At 46.8% G+C, this 15642-nt stretch overlaps 1 protein-coding gene and 2 long non-coding RNA genes across 3 annotated transcripts in view; 1 reads left to right on the top strand and 2 right to left on the bottom strand.

Annotated features, from left to right (window-relative positions):
* Rapgef5 (Rap guanine nucleotide exchange factor 5) overlaps positions 1-2611 on the bottom strand; it is a 225919-nt gene extending 223308 nt beyond the window's left edge. Inside the window, 1 exon segment of the mRNA XM_040742315.1 lies at positions 2297-2611. Within this exon segment, the coding sequence (XP_040598249.1) occupies positions 2297-2512 (216 nt within the window). The 5' untranslated portion in view covers positions 2513-2611.
* A 257-nt stretch (positions 2612-2868) lies between these two features.
* On the top strand, positions 2869-12408 carry LOC121139192. Its single transcript, XR_005876042.1, has 3 exons — positions 2869-3251; positions 4142-4317; positions 11891-12408. It is a non-coding gene; the product is annotated as an uncharacterized LOC121139192 (long non-coding RNA).
* LOC121139193 lies at positions 9952-12036 on the bottom strand. Its single transcript, XR_005876043.1, has 2 exons — positions 11899-12036; positions 9952-10083 (listed from the first exon to the last, which is right to left on the bottom strand). It is a non-coding gene; the product is annotated as an uncharacterized LOC121139193 (long non-coding RNA).
* Positions 12409-15642: the final 3234 nt, after the last annotated feature.

The raw sequence follows: 15642 nt of genomic DNA on the forward strand, positions 1-15642 counted from the left end.
AGGTCAGAGGAATGGGTAGAAGAAAATGGACCCCCAGCAAGGCAGAGCCCAATACAGACACAAAATCAGCCTGAACACTGAGCTTGGATTTGCCAGCTTTGGAGACTGTGAGAAAATAAACATCTCTTGATGTCTGGGGGCATTTTGTAGCAGCGGCTTGAGCTGCCTGACACAGGAACACATGATTTCACTTTGTTTTTCCTTCTTTCAAGCTCCTTCCAATCCCTTTGGTGGTGGTTCCAAAAATCACAACAGTGGTTATCCTAGTTAGTGTTTTCCAACTTGACACAAGCTATAGTCTTCTGGGAAGAGGACTTTCAATTGAGGAAATGTCTACATCAGAAGTCCTGAAGGCAAGTCTGCAGGGCATTTTCTTGATTTAGTGGTTGAAGTGGGAGGACCCTGCCCACTCTCGACAGTTGCACCACTGGGCAGGCTGAGCAAGCCATGGTGTAAGCCAGTAGGCAGCACTCCTCCGTGGCCTCTGCTTCATTCAGTTCCTGCCTCCAGGTTCCTGCCCTGAGCTCCTCCCTGGACCTCCCTCTTGATGAGCTGTAATCTCTAAGATGAAGTAAACCCTTTCTCCCAAGAGCTGCTTTCGGTGATGGGTGTTTTATCACATCAACAGAAAGCAAACTAAAATCGTCTCCTCCAAAACAGGAGGGCAAGGTTGTTGGAATAAGCCAGGTTGCAACACTGAAAAAGTTGACAGTCTTCTCCCAATTAAAGAGTGACATTCATTTAAGCTTGCAGAGAACTAATACCATGTACCATAATCACACACACACACACACACACACACACACACACACACGGAGTTGTTAAAGTTCATATTTAAAGGGCCAGCACGCTGAGTTGTCTGGAAAACAAGGGTCACACTTTGGCAAGGCGCACATCATCATCCCAGGAAACAAGAAACTGGAGTCGCTGTAGGTGAACACTGCCGGTAGATTAATGCGGAAACTTGGGCAATTCCTGTCACAGATCGCCCAGTTGCCCTCGTGTCTTCAGTATTCTGTGTCATGCAAAAGCAACTGTCAAGGATAATAGGAGCACAATCTGACCTACTTTCCCCTGGATTCTTGCAAAGCCTATAACTCTGGATCTTGTGTTTACTTAGCCTCCATATCCTGGGGCCATACTTCCTGGCTTTCTTTGCAAGCATCCTATATGCCACACAATCAAGATTACTGTGTGGGGGCAAGTCTGAAACTTTAATTTTTTTATTTCATTTTATTTTATTTTTTTGGTAATTGCATGAGGGAATCCTAAGAACACCCCTTTAAGTTGGCCCAAAGTAGAAAAACGCCTAGAAAGGAGAAGCCCAGAAAGGAGAAGCCCAGCCTGGAGAAGCAGAAGACCCGTATCACTTCAGATCCTTTCCCATTCACAAAAAGCTACAACGAAACAAATGTTTTCCCCAACCCTCAAGTTTCCCAAACAAACCAATGTCACAGGAGCTGCGAGTCTGCAACTGCGATCTACTTTCAAGGCAGATAAGATTTCTAGTCAAAAACCATCTACATTGTTGCAACTTCTCTGTAGGATGTACCAGGGTAGAAAAGTCTGTGAGAGCCTATTGGTGTCTTGAGGGCCTATTCGTGCATCCTGAGTGGCTTAAGGATCCCCAGGGTGACCAGCAGGCCCTCCTTTTCACAGAGAAAACATGCCTGGCCTGCTCAGGTAGTGAGGTGTATTTAGAACACAAGGAATGCTCCTACACCAGGAAGTCATATCTGAACACACCATCAAGGAAGTCGACATTCGAGAATCCCGAGGGTCCTACACTCTCCCACTCCAGGGGGCGTCCCGGAGTACTGAGCGCAGTCGGCCCCAGAACTCAGGAGCCAGAAGCTCACCCAAGCTCTTCCAACTCCTAAGTCTCGCCTTCAGCAGCGGAGGCAGCCAGGGCAGTCCCGATGCCCAGACATTGCTATGAGCCTCCCAAAACAAGCATGCACGTCGCAGGCAACCTGCAAACGGGACCCTCCGGGGGGGGAGGAGGGGGACTGAGACTTCTGTTGGACGGGGCTGGTTGACTCAAGTCACCGGACACCTGCAGCTTCCCCCTCAGAGGCAGCAAACAGCCCTTCTTCCGGTGATGCCCGGCTGCCCCTGGGTTCGGTCAGGTGCATCTGGGGAGAAGGGTAGCCGGCGCTGCCCGAGGGGCGCCCCCTAACCTCGCTTTCCCGGGGCCTCTCCAGTGGAGTCCCGCCACCTCCCCAACTTCCAGATCCCGGCGTCGCGGCCCCGCACGGCGGCTGGGGTCTCCCACGTGCGCGCCCGGGCCACTCACCCGGGCCCCGGCGGCGCTCCGCTTCCTCCGCAACGTGAGCCCGCTCCGCAGCAGCGCAGGCAGGTCCTTCAGGCGCGGCCGCAGAGACGCGGCGGGCGGCTCGCGCTCGGGCTCCCGGGCGCTCGGGCTGCGGCGCAGGGGTCCGTCGGCCAGGGCCGCCGAGGCCAGCGCCGGGCTCTCGCACGGTGGCTGCATCTTGACAGAGCCCACGGCCATCCTGATGCCCTGACGGCGGCAGCGGCGCCGGCGGCTGCTCTCCTCCTCCGCGCTCGCCTCCGCGCCTTCGCCAGGCAGCGAGAGGGCGCGACTGCGGCTCGGGCGCGGGACGCGCTGCCAGCCGCTGCCCATTGGCGCGCGCCCGGCCCCGGAGCCTCCTCGGCCCCGCGCGCCGCCCCGGCCCCGCCCAGGTGCTCCCCGCTCCGCCCTGCTGCTCACCTCTGGGCGGCCCGGACACTCCCACCCCACCGCCTGCGGAAGAGCCCCCCCCCTCCCCCCGGAGCGCACCGTGCTCCCCGTGCCTGCACAGGTGCGTCATTCCCAGACTCCTCCTCCCGGGCCCATCCTCTTGAGATTAAAAAGTCCCACTGCCCCCCCAGCCAGGACTGCCCTGACCTAACACCCAGAAAGCTAACAGGTCCTTTTCCCTCCCGCGCGTTTTGCACGGTCTAGCCCCACCGAAGAGTCTTTATCCTAGACTATGCAAAATGCTTCCCGGGACAGCATTGCCCCCTCGGTGGTCCCCGTGGGCATGCTCCTCGTGAAAGGGTGAACGGAGAAAACTTGTCGGTTTTGATGGCGTTTACCAAAGTAGTGCAAGTCTGGTGGCCCGAAGGTGAATCTCTGCTAACGTGTTGGAACCTGACCTACCCTGGAAGCCTTCTGCGCCTGATGAATGTGCCTGGTAAACTGTGAAGGCTTAGTGCGGTGTGAATCACAGCTTACACTATTCCAGGAGGTAGGAATTGTGGAGCGTTCGGGTGGAAAACCATTCCAGGAAGGTCTTCACCCCCAAGGGCGGTGGATGTTCCAACAAGGCCTTTTTACCCTTCATCACTGTGACTCTGGGACCTTTTTTTTTTTTTTTTTTTTTTTGTCTACAAGTGGCAAGAGTTGAAAAGGCTTGTTCACGTTTAAATCTTTTTAAATGACAAGGATTAAGAATATGAAGTCTGGGTTACTGGTGTGCCTCTCATAACAGGAGATGCTTGGCCAAGCGTACTGGGACCTGTGGCCAGGGTGGGAAAAGAGGGGGAGATCAGTGATCTCTGTCTTAAAGAAAGGGAAATTAACCCCGGGGGTGGGGTGGGGGGTGTATATAAACACTGGGAGAAAAAAAATCAGGTAGTGCCCGTCTGTCCTCTTGCTAATTGCCAAGTGAATGTACAATAACTCCGGAGAAGAGCAGCAAACCAAAGCAGGAAGAAGCCTGTGCTGTGCCTTCGGGCTGAGAGGAGAAGGTGAGAGACGGAAGGGAAACAGAACCCTTCAAGCAAGGAGATTTCAAATTGTGATAAAAAAGGGAAACCTCCCAGGTGATTGATGTCATGCAGAGCCTATTGGACACGGAGGCTGGAGAGACTCTGTCCTGTTAGAGGAGGATGACAGCATAGTGAAGAAGTAGAAGGAAAAATAGAATTTGTGCCGGAGAGTTACCACGGATGGCTCAGATTTTGCCACCTTGACTCAGCCACGCACTTTAAAGTCTGTTATGGCTCCCAAATGTCTAGGATGCAGATTTACCCAAGAATGAAAGCCCACGTGTACATGCCACATCAGGCTCTCTTGATTTTTATGTTAAAATGCTTAAGCTCCAGTGGGCACTTAGTCATTACCTTCCGTTCTCAGGTCTCACCTACTTCAGACTCCCCTCGACATGCCAGCTGAAGGGGGTTGGCACTTGGTTCGCACAAGCCCTCCAGGACACTTTTGGTTAACATTCACTCTGACGTGTGGGTGCTCCCGCTGAGTCCTCCACAAGAGTTGACATTTGAATTATCTATGAACTCACTCTGCTGCGAAAGGTAACGCATATGTTCTGTCTTCTAGTTGACATTCTTGGTCTTCGCAAGTCTTCATGCAGCTTTCCTTCCTTTGGCATTGGGTTTTGTTGTTGTTGTTTCTTTGTTTTATGGTTTTGTTTTGATTTTTTTTTTTAGACAGAGTCTCATGTATCCCAGACTGGCCTGGAACACACTATGTAACTGAGGATAACTTTGAACTCTCTGCTCTACTTTCTCTATCTTCCAAGTGCTAGGGTTACAGACATGCGCCACGAACACCCTGGTTCACGCAGTTTTCGGTGTAAGGCTCAGGAGTATGAAATTTATGACATAGATTCTATAGATTAGAACACGGCGTGGTGCATCTAAAGCATAGCATGAATAAGGACCCTTGGAAAGCTCGTTTAGGTTAAAGCAATAAATAGTAGAAGCCATGTGTCCTCAGCATAAAAGGGAGCAGGTATGAGGGGAGAAGATAGCTTGGTTGCTAACTCGATCGCCTTGCAAGCACAGGACCCAAGTTAGACCCTAAACACCTATGTTTTTTTTTAAGGGCAAGCCATAGGCACGCAGACATATTGTCACCCTCTTTTGATGCCAGTGCAGAAGATGTGGACAGGTAGATCCCTGAGGATTGCTGACCAGCCAGCCTTATCTAAAGGGGGCATGCTCCAGCAAAGTAAGAAACACCATATTTAAAAAAAAAAAAGTTAAGAATGGAATGTACCTGAGGACTGACAACCAAGGTTGTCCTCTGGCCTACATACACACACACATAGATGTGCATCTACACACGTGTGCATTTGTACACACATGAATACACACACACACACACACACACACAAGCTATCAGAAAGAGGGGGAATCTATAAATGGAAGATGTACTTTTTGGTCAAGATCACAGTGGCATCGCTGCCTGCTCCCTTCTGCCTAAAACACCTCTTCCCTCTGTAATGTCACACCGCAGCACTTGCTGCACTGAAAGGAATATTCTAGATCTGGGCTTTTCTTTTCCAGTCCTTTGAAACTTGTGCTTTGCTGAATGTTCACAATGTGGCAAGTGTGACCAGAGAACTAAATTTTAAACTTTATTCAATTTAAATCACATAAATTTAGAGAGCGGCATATGGCTACTGGCTATCCAATATGGTGCCATCCTAGAAATCCACGTCTCTCTTACCCAGCTCATTCCACTTCTTCTGTTCAAATGCCACCATTTCAGCGAGGCCTTCCCGTGGCCATGTGATACAGAGCTGCAGCCCTTTCCCAGCCTTTCCGTGGAGCCTGTTACCATCCAGCATTCTACATCATCAATTCCGCATGTTACACCGATTCAGTCTCTTCTTGCTGCCTCTCTGAAACTACAAATACACCCTACAGTGGCAGATTTTTTTCCTTTTGTTCAGTATGTTTGGCAGTAGATCACATTCACTGAATAACTGAATGCCTCCATGTGTAAGAGAACTCAGTTTTTCAAACAGATCCTTCCCCTGGGTTTGGTTTTTTTTTTAATGTAAAATCTGATTTTGTATTAGTGAAAGCTCTAAAATTATAGGTCCAGCCGGGCAGCGTTGGCGCACCACTTTGATCCCAGCACTCGGGAGGCAGAGACAGGCGGATCTCTGTGAGTTTGAAGCCAACCTGGTCTACTGAGCGAGTTCCAGGACAGCCTCCAAAACTATAGAGAAATGCTGTCTCAGAAAAAAAAAAGCAACAACAACAAAAAAAGCTTTAGATCCTGTGTGTAAAAACCCTACAGCATTCAAACAAGACCACTGGCCAGCCTTTTATCACTTTTTCTAAAAGATGATGGTTTTTACTTTGGAAATGACATCTTCAACCCTACACTTGTGGAAATGCCTGTAGTGAGAAACCACAAATTAGACAGGCTTTTGACAGTCAACAGAGACTGGAGAGCTGGGAGGTTGCCCTGACAGGGAGCTGTCTGTAACTGTTGAGAGAGGGGAACGAAATGACTGAGACGGGACAAAAGAAAAGATAGAAGATACAAAATCCCTTCCCATGGTGCCGCAGACCAAATTTTGCGAAGGTGACCATGGCATCGTCTCCTGTTGCCCCAGGTCTGCAGTGGGTCCTTGGCACACCCCCATGAGGACATGGATCTATTTCTCTAAACTCCCTTTCATTTGGACAGGCTTGGGAACGCTTTGGCCCATTGAGCTCCCGGGGATGATTTCACCAGTTCTTTAAATAGCCCTTAATTGGCCTGGCAGCCACCATTTCCTGTTGTCTCAGAACGCTCGTTCTTAGGATATGCCCACTCGGGAGTCAACCGCCTTGCTGTTTAAGGTGTGTAGAAAAACCCTACGTGGAAGCTGAACTCCCATGAAACAACATTATCAGTTGTTGGCTATCCATAAGCTGTTAGGGATGCCCAGCCCAGGCTAGTTTTGCAGTTGAGGGCAACCAAACTTGAGAAACCTAAGCAGGAACTTCCCAGCTGAGTACCCACAGCCACTGAAGGGTGTGGTAAAAGAATAAATTGTGTTAAAGCCTAAGTATAAAGGTATTTATTTCACAACTATTGATGGCCAGACACGTGGTCAAAACAGCATGTGATTAAAATAAGGAAATTTATTTGCGGAGAGGGAGGCACTTGCATAAAGAAATTATAGAAATGTCTTGCCTGGTGGGGTGGCACGTGTCCACAATGCCAGCTAGTTAGGAAGAAGGATTGTGCAGTCGGAGACAGTCTGAGCTATGCAGTAACCCTCTGTCTCGAAAAGCCAAAGGCTAACGGCGCAGCTCAGTGACCCCGTGTTCACCTGCAGCGTGCAAAGCCCTAGGTTCAATCCCTAAACTCAGGGGGAAATATTCTTGGAATTGGCCTAAAAGAGGGGAAAGACAGAAGACTTTTCTTGCTTAATTGTGCATATATGTGCGTATTTGTATATGGACATTTCCAGTGTATTGCCTAATCGAACAAAAAATTAATGGCACCCTATTCAGAGAAGTCAGGGAGATGGGGCAAGCCGGATTTGTGGGCTTTAGTTTATATAGCAGTTACGCCAGCTAAGTTAGAGGACACCTGAGTGAAACCCAGCCAGTGAGAGGACAGCAGGGAGGGGACTTGTGAGAAAGGACTAGAGATGTGTGTGTGTTTGAGTTCAGAAGCATGATGGCTGGGCACGAGGTGGACAGGCAGTTTGTAGAGAACATTCCACAGGTGACTTTTTGAATCCCTGGTTATATGAAATTCAAGACAGTGATTCTCATTACTTTTCCTCATTTAATTATACAGGTTTTCCTTTGTGTCCCACTGTTCCCTGCCCACCTGCTTGCCCTTGGTCACAATGCCTGTTGGGTTCATGGCTAGTTTAGCATCTTAGCTACCAGGACTTTGAAATGTCTTCCTTGTAGTGCAGTTTTCCTGCATGCCCAGTTTTGAAACTCGTCTCGCTGAAATATTTTACATTGTCATATCAGTTTTCAAAACTAAACATACATAAATTTCTCCTTTTACTCATCTGGGCCAGCATCCCAGCATGTAATGACCAAAATAGAGAAATCTGAGCCCGGTCTTGTGAGGATCAAAGCTGAGTAGGTAGGTGATCAGAAGACAGACTACTTCACACAAAATTCATTTCCCAAAGTGCCTGCCTTACCGAGAATGCCAGGGAGAACCATGTGTATACTCAACACTCTTGCTATTTTTGTGGGGTCTTTTTTTTTAATGCAATGAATATGCAATTGGGAGAAATGTAGCAAAATAACGAAACATGTTTCAGATCCAAAGTGTTAGGCTTGCTTTATTTTAGTTTTCAAGAATCGCAAATAGAAATGTCTGCCCTCACACTGCTCATGACACACCCGTGTGGTACAGCACTGTTTTTTTTTAATGTATCACCACGCACTATGCCTCATGCAAATATTCCCCTAAGGGGCGATAACGTTTCCATGTCCTATTGGCATCAGGGGCTCCAGTGAAAGGGAGCACCTGATAGGGACAGGTGCCAGGGTGGGTGTTGGTCCATCCACATGAGCTCATCTTCTGTTCACTGTACTCACAGTCTCGAAACAAAACCACTTTGTGCCTTTCCGTACACTGTGTGTGGCTGTCACCCTGCGGGGGGTGGGCACTTTTTAAGTTAGGTGTTCAAAGTCATCAGGCCCTCTTAGGCATGCAGGCATTTTTGCAACAACAGAAAAATAAAGGAACAAATAACCCACATAATCAAATACCCAGGATGATAAGAGAGTAATAGAAGAATTCTTGTAACCCACCAGACAGCAACCAATCCAGGCTAGTCCAGCCTGTCCTACCCTCTCCTCTCTGCTAAATGAAATCTATGAAATCCTTACACACACCAAAGGACACTTTCTCTTCAAAAGCCTTCTCTACTGTTCCTATTTGGGACTAACGCTTCCTCCAAAACAAAACAAAACAAAACAAAAACCAGTGATATTTACCTACACTGCTGCCCTAAGTGAAGAAAGGGAATACAGAGGTCTTGGCAGATGCAGATTCTCTAAGGCTGTGAGAAAATACGTTACCCCAAGGGTGATGGGAAGGCTATAAATGGACTCCAGATGGTGGCATGTTCAGATCGGCAGGGAAGGAAGATGATTTTTAGCATCAGTATATAAAGTGCCTTAGCACAGGGAGATGCTTAAACACGGGGAAGCCAACAAGACAGGCTGCAAGACCCTGGGCATGAAGTGTTAAAAAACTAATCCCCAAGATGCAATTAGCAGAAGCGGTTCCTATGCTTCTGGGGCACCTTGGTTGGCACATTCCATGAGCACTTTCTGTGAGGTAATGGCTGTAAGACTGTGAACTTCAAAGCACTGCACACATGGCCCTGTGTTTCTGCTAGGAGGGAAGGGAAGAGGCAGACAGCGAGCTGGAGAAGCAGAGCCGGAAATGGGAAAGGAGACAGGAAGCCCAAGGTCAGGCCACACAGACATTAAAGACCTTTTTATTTTGTATTTGTTTTGTAGAGTCCCCCCTGCCCACCCTTCCACCCCGTGTGTGTGTGTGTGTGTGTGTGTGTGTGTGTGTGTGTGTGTGTGTGTGTGTGTGGTAGGTACATGGTGGGCAGAGAATGGCCTTGAACTCACTATGTAGTCCAGGCTAGCCTCAAGGTTGGCATCAATCTTCCTGCCTTATCCTCCCAAATGCTAGGACTACAGATATGTGCCATCGTGACTTGTTCCCCAAAGTAAATAATATATAGTAGACACGGTGTGGTACATCTGTAATCCCAGCACTCCGGAAGCTGAGGCAGGAGGATCATGAGTTTCAGACCAGCCTGAGCTGTATAGCGAATGCTTGTCTTAATAAAATCTAGGAAGGATTGAGAGTGGCTGAGTTGTAGATCATTTACCTACTTGATATGAGACAGAGTTGGTCACCAATTGAAGGTGAGGTTTAAATAAGTTCACCAGACCCAAGATAAATGATAAATAGGTCTTCATTAGGGAAGCACTTGCATAGATAAGAGTAAATAAACCACTTCAGTCCCTGCCCTTTCAATGCTCTCTGCAACCCAAGAGAACTGGAGCCAGCCCCTCCTCTGCCTTATAATGTGTCATGTCTGTGCCTGAAACCACGCCCAAAGGGTGTGGTCACCACTACAAGTTCACTGGCAAGGTAAGATGTCATTACACCTACTATAAGTGCAAAGCCCAGGATTTTGATTGCCATCACCAGTTTTGTTTATTTATTTATTTTTTTATTCTTTAATGCTGCTAGAGATGATGCGGTAGCCCCATTTCTTCTCTGTTTTCATTTCCCACGGTTTCAGTTACCAGCGATTACATGTTCTGAAAAGATGAAATGGCAGATTCCAGAAGAAGTCCGTTTTCAAATGTCAAATTATGCACCTAGCATCCTGATGAAGTCTCAGGCTGTACCGCTGCATTTCCACTCTGGCTGAGTCTCCCTCCCTTCAGGACGCCCTGCTCATCCCACAATCACAGAGTAGACATCTAGCACCTCTTATGGATGTGTACATGAAGTGCTCCCATCCCAAGGGCCTAGCTGAAGTCTTGCTCCCAGCTAGCAACAGTGTGGAGAGATGAGCAGACTGAGGGCAATAACTTCATCAGTGGGTTGATCCACTAATGAGTTGGGTATTGAATGGGCTGTTAGGAAGTAGTCTCTGATCAGAGGTAGTCTGTGTCTGTCTGTGTCTGTCTGTCTGTCTGTCTGTCTGTCTCCCCTCTCCCCCTGGTCCCTTCCAGCCTCTGCCTTTTGAGATTCTGCCTCACCACAGCCAGAAACAATGGAACTAGGTAGCTGTCAACCAAAGTCATGAGTCAAGAAACATTCCCCCTCCTCCTTGAAGTTGATTTGCTCAGGTGTTTCCGTCACTGTGATACAAAGTAACCAGCCTACGTAGGGATTTCTTGGCTACCAAATGAACTGTTGCTACGCCACAGAGCTCCTGTCCAAGTAACCCTTATTTCACTTGACACATTGAACTGTTCTGTGTTGCTGTCACTCTTCCTACTGTGCCTACTCTGTTAAGTTTCTCATGGGGAAAAAAATCATATCCATAGGGTTTGCAATATCCATAGTTTTAGTTATCTGCTGGGGATCCAGGAACCATATTCCCCATAGATAAGCAGGCACCACCGTGTGCACCTTCATGCTCATTAATGCTAAGCATCTGTGACAACTAACCAAAGTCAGGCATAGAATAAGCCCTGAGCAAACCTATCTCAGAGGATGCTGGATTTTTGTTTTTAATATGAGCTCAAATGACTTATGAAGATGCTGATAAAGAGGTATAAATTTGGATCAGAGAACACTGGCAACAGCAGGTCTTCAAGCTCTTTAGCTGGAAGAGACAACACCTAAGGAAGTGGTTTTCAGATGTTATGAATAGGATGACGGGGAACTGAAGTTACCCTATACAGAGTAACTACCAGTGGACACTACAGGAAAAAAAATGCTTTCTCTCAACACCGAAAGTCTTTTCTGTCCACTGAAGGGCTGCTGAAGCCAAGAATGGCTGCTGTGCTTGTCACACGGAGAGGTTAGAGTAAACTCAGTAGGACTATGTTTCATCAGCTGGAGGACTGAACTAGCTGATCTTTGACACTGTTTGTAATCAAAGATACAGTGATTTAGCTCGGTGCACGGGAAGGTGTAGGGAGCAACCTGCCCCGCCATCCGCCTGGGCCCTGCCACAATTGAAGTCCCCAAATAAGACACAAGACGCTGCATTAATTATGAAGCTGTTGGCTGTTAGCTTGATTTCTTAATGGCTGTCTCTGACTTAAGTATTTACTCCATAATTGTTAATCTAAGTATTTCTCTTACCGGAGAAAGGGTCCAGACTTCTTACCCCTATGGCAGCTATATGGTGACTCCCTGTGTTTCTCCTTCCCAGAATCCTGCTCGACTCCTAGTCCCACCTATCTTACTTCCCTATTGGCCCACATATACACAGGACTTCCCCATCAGAAGGGTCTTAGAGGTCAGAAGTCTCAGTGTGGTCTAGGCACACTACGGTTGTTCACAACACTTTGAAGGGTTCGGAGTGGGACTTTAAAAACATATTAGGCTGATGATACAGGGTAAAGAGGGTTGCTTCTAAACCCAATGATCTGAATTTGGTCCCAGGAACCTACTTGATGAAGAGAGAGAGAGAGAACCAGCTCCAAGTTGTCCTATGACTTCCATTCGTGACAAGTGCGCAGCTCCCCAATGTAAAGGAAGGAAGGAAAGAGAAAATCAGCCACCAATCCCTTTTCTTCTTTTCTCTCTTTTTTTTTTTCTTTTGCAATGCTAGAGGGCAAACCCTGGGCCTTACACAATCCGGGGCAAATTGTTCTACCCCTCTAAGCTGTATTCCCAACCCTCAACCATTTCCTTGTTATACTAAGATGTCATCTGCACCTTTGCTCTCATTCTCTCACGAGTACAAGCAGTGTTGCGACAGACATAACACAGGAACTGTGTCTATTCAGACAGGCATGAGAAAAATTAGCAAAATAAAAAACACAGCGCCTCTACATTCACTAAGTTTGGTTTTGTTTTAGAAAACACTGGGCTTCCCCCCCTGTATAATATTTGTATGTTAGCTTACCACTGGTTTATTAAACAAATAAATAATGTTTTTTTTTGTTTTGAACTTTAAAGTGGTAAATGTCCATTGCTAGAAACCACATAAAACCTCTTTGGGGTCCTATATAATTAAAAAAAATGTAACGGGTTACTGACCCCAAATAATGGAGAACCACCATTGTAAGGTATAGTTTTAAAATCCTTCACTAATCTAAAACCAGAGGAGACCGGAGCGGCATCCGATGGGCCTCCCTTCCAAGTCCAGGGATTTCTTCTCTCTAACCATGCGCCCTTGCTTTCCTATGGTTCTCTTCTGCTTCGGTTCCTTATCTGTGTGCTTTGTTATGGAATAATGCTGCCAGGCTGTTGAGATTAGACAAAACACGCGGAGTGCGGTGCCTCCTAAGCTGCAGTTGGTGTTTCTGCGGACAGAGCTGTTTTGCTTTAACTCCCCGGAGCTCCGGGGAAGCGGCATAACCTGATGGGCAAACTTGTGTGGCATTCGGATTTCTACCAACCCTTCTTTCCTCACTTGCCTCCTGCTCTGGGCAAACCCCAAACCTGCAGACAGGTTATTCCTGAAGAGCCTTCTTTACCGCCAGGCGCCCAGGAAGACCTCTCCGGCCCCGACCTCCTTCCTGTTCCAAACCCGGCAGTGAGGAGTAAAGTCATCCAGAAACATGGAACCGAGAAACCTAGGTCAAGGCTCCCATGGGTGAGGAATTATTAACTCTTTGACCTTAGCCCAGCACGTCACCTCTCTGCCTGTTTCCTTGTCCATAAAATAAGGATAATAAAAGGCGATGTACAGGTGGTTTTAAAGGCTAAAGTCAACAGTGCTGTGGAAACACCCGCAAACTGGAAGAATGTGCATGAGTGCCAGCTGCTAATAGCTCTCGCCTCAGCCACGTTCAGAAATGGTAGGGGCTGAAAATAAAAAAGATAAGCACACTCCTGCATACATGCCTGTTGGCTATTCACGTGCAAGTTGCATGTATTTTTACAGGCACATAAACTTTGTGAAGGGGTTTTCAGTAATCTTTCTGATTTATGTTTCTCTAGAGCTCTCTATACCAAGCCCGGCAAACACTAAGTCTTGTGTCAATGTTTTACTTCTAAATAAACCTCACTTAATGATGTTTTATTGATATGAGCAGCAGTAAAGAATTTTCTCTAAACCTGTAAAGTGGTGCTCGCCCGAACCACCTGGTCCCCTGGGAAGCAGAGCTATTAGAACAATCGTCTGAAGAGGCAACCATTCCTAACTCCAGTTTAACAAGGTGTTAAATATTTTTTTAATCTGCTGCAGACACTCTTTTTATGTCTGTTTGTTTAGAACTGGGAAGAACTGTTAGTCAGAAGGTTTCTGTTTATTTCTGGCAAAATATCAAAGCCATCAATGTCAAAAGTCCAAAGACTCTGACTCAGTTCTCCAGGCTGGGGCAAGTCACGATTGGCTGGAGCTCACAGGGCTGTCTGCATGAGTTGTTGATTCCTCCTAGACTGTGAACTTCCTAGGGACTAATGTCACTCCTTCTTGGCTTTGCAAAAATCTTTCATTACTTACAGCATGGCTTTCTGTACTGTGAACATTATCCCAAACTCTAATTTTATAATTCCAATCAAAACTGATGGATAGTACTTGACTTTTTTAGTAGACTTGAAACATTCTTGCAGAAACCTTTTTGGGTTTTTGTTGTTGTTGTTTGTTTGTTTTTGATTCATGTTTTTTCTATTTACATTAGAAACAAGCTTATTTTACACGTCAATCCCGGTTCCCTTTCCCTCCCCTCCTCCTCAGCTCCCCAGGGAGGGTGAAGCCTTCCATAGGGGACCTTCAAGGTTTGTCATATCATTTGGAGCAAGGCCTAGACACTCCCTGGTGTGTCTAGGCTGAGAGAGTATCCCTCTGTGTGGAGTGGGCTCCCAAAGTCCATTCGTGTTCTAGGGATAAATACTGATCCACTACTAGAGTCCATATATATTAACCTCCAAACTGGCATCCACGTTCAGGGGGTCTGGGACCATCCTATGCTGGCTTCCCAGCTATCCCATGAGCTCCTCCTTGTTCAGGTCAGCTGTCTCTGTGGGTTTCTCCAGTCTGGTTTTGACCTCTTTGCTTATCACTCCTCCCTCTCTGCAACTGAATTCCAGAGTTCAGCTCAATGGTTAGGAGTGGGTGTCAGCTTCTGTTTCTATCAGCTACTGAATGAAGGCTTATGTTTGTCTTTTTGTGACTGGGTTACTCACTCAAGATGGTTTCTTCTAGTATTATCCACTTGCCTGCAAATTTTAAGATTCCATTGCTTTTTTCCACTGAGTAGTACTCCATTGTGTAAATGTACCACATTTTCTATCCACTCTTCAGTTGAGGGGCATCTAGGTCACCTCCAGGTTCTGGCTATTACAAATAATGCTGCTAGGGACATGGTTGAACAGATGTCCTGGTTGTATGAATGTGCATCTTTTGGGTATATGGCTAAGAGTATAATTGCTGGGTCTTGTAGTAGACTGATTGCCATTTTCCAGAGGAATTTCCATACTGATTTCCATAGTGGCTGTACAAGTCGGCAGTCGGCACTCCCACCAGCAGTGAAGGAGTGTTCCCCTTTCTCCACATCCTCTCCAGGAGAAACCTTTTTGTAACAGAGTAGAGTCACATGCTTTACCTAAACAGGAAACTCGGAAGATCAGCAAAGCTTATTATCTGTAAAGTTTCAGTTCTCTTCCTCAAGATACAATGTAGACAGGAGAAAAGAAGATAAAATAAACCAGAGAGAGCAGAGGAAAACAGGGATGGTTGGGGAAACATTGCTACAAGTGTTGCCTTCCTCTGCACCTCCCTTTATGAGTTCTAACCTCACACAAGCTTCTCTTGAGGCCAGGCTGGCTGGAGTCAGTTTTCTCTCTGCCTTTTACCAGGTGTGGAAATTGATTGGGGTGTTATCTTTGACCTCTGTGCCTCATTTGCAAAATAAAGATAATAGGAACTGCCTTACGCAATTATTTCAGAAGATATGTAATATATATTGTATATAATTTATTATACACACACACACGCACACACACACACACACACATTTATTTGTGCTGGCACAGCCAGGAACATACTCATATCCATATCCGTGATTATTTTCCTCATTCACTCCATCCCGAGGAGCGTGAGCTTGTGAAATTCTGTGGTTATGTTTTTTGGTTTTTTTTTTAATGCCTGTGAATTTTTTTCAGATGAGGGAGACATGAGCTTCACCAGATTTTTCAAAGTAGGTGATCCAATAAGGAAATCTACAGCATCTATAGGGTTTATA

Source organism: Mesocricetus auratus, unplaced genomic scaffold (genome assembly GCF_017639785.1).
Source record: "Mesocricetus auratus isolate SY011 unplaced genomic scaffold, BCM_Maur_2.0 Super-Scaffold_15014, whole genome shotgun sequence".
Classification (NCBI taxonomy): domain Eukaryota; kingdom Metazoa; phylum Chordata; class Mammalia; order Rodentia; family Cricetidae; genus Mesocricetus; species Mesocricetus auratus.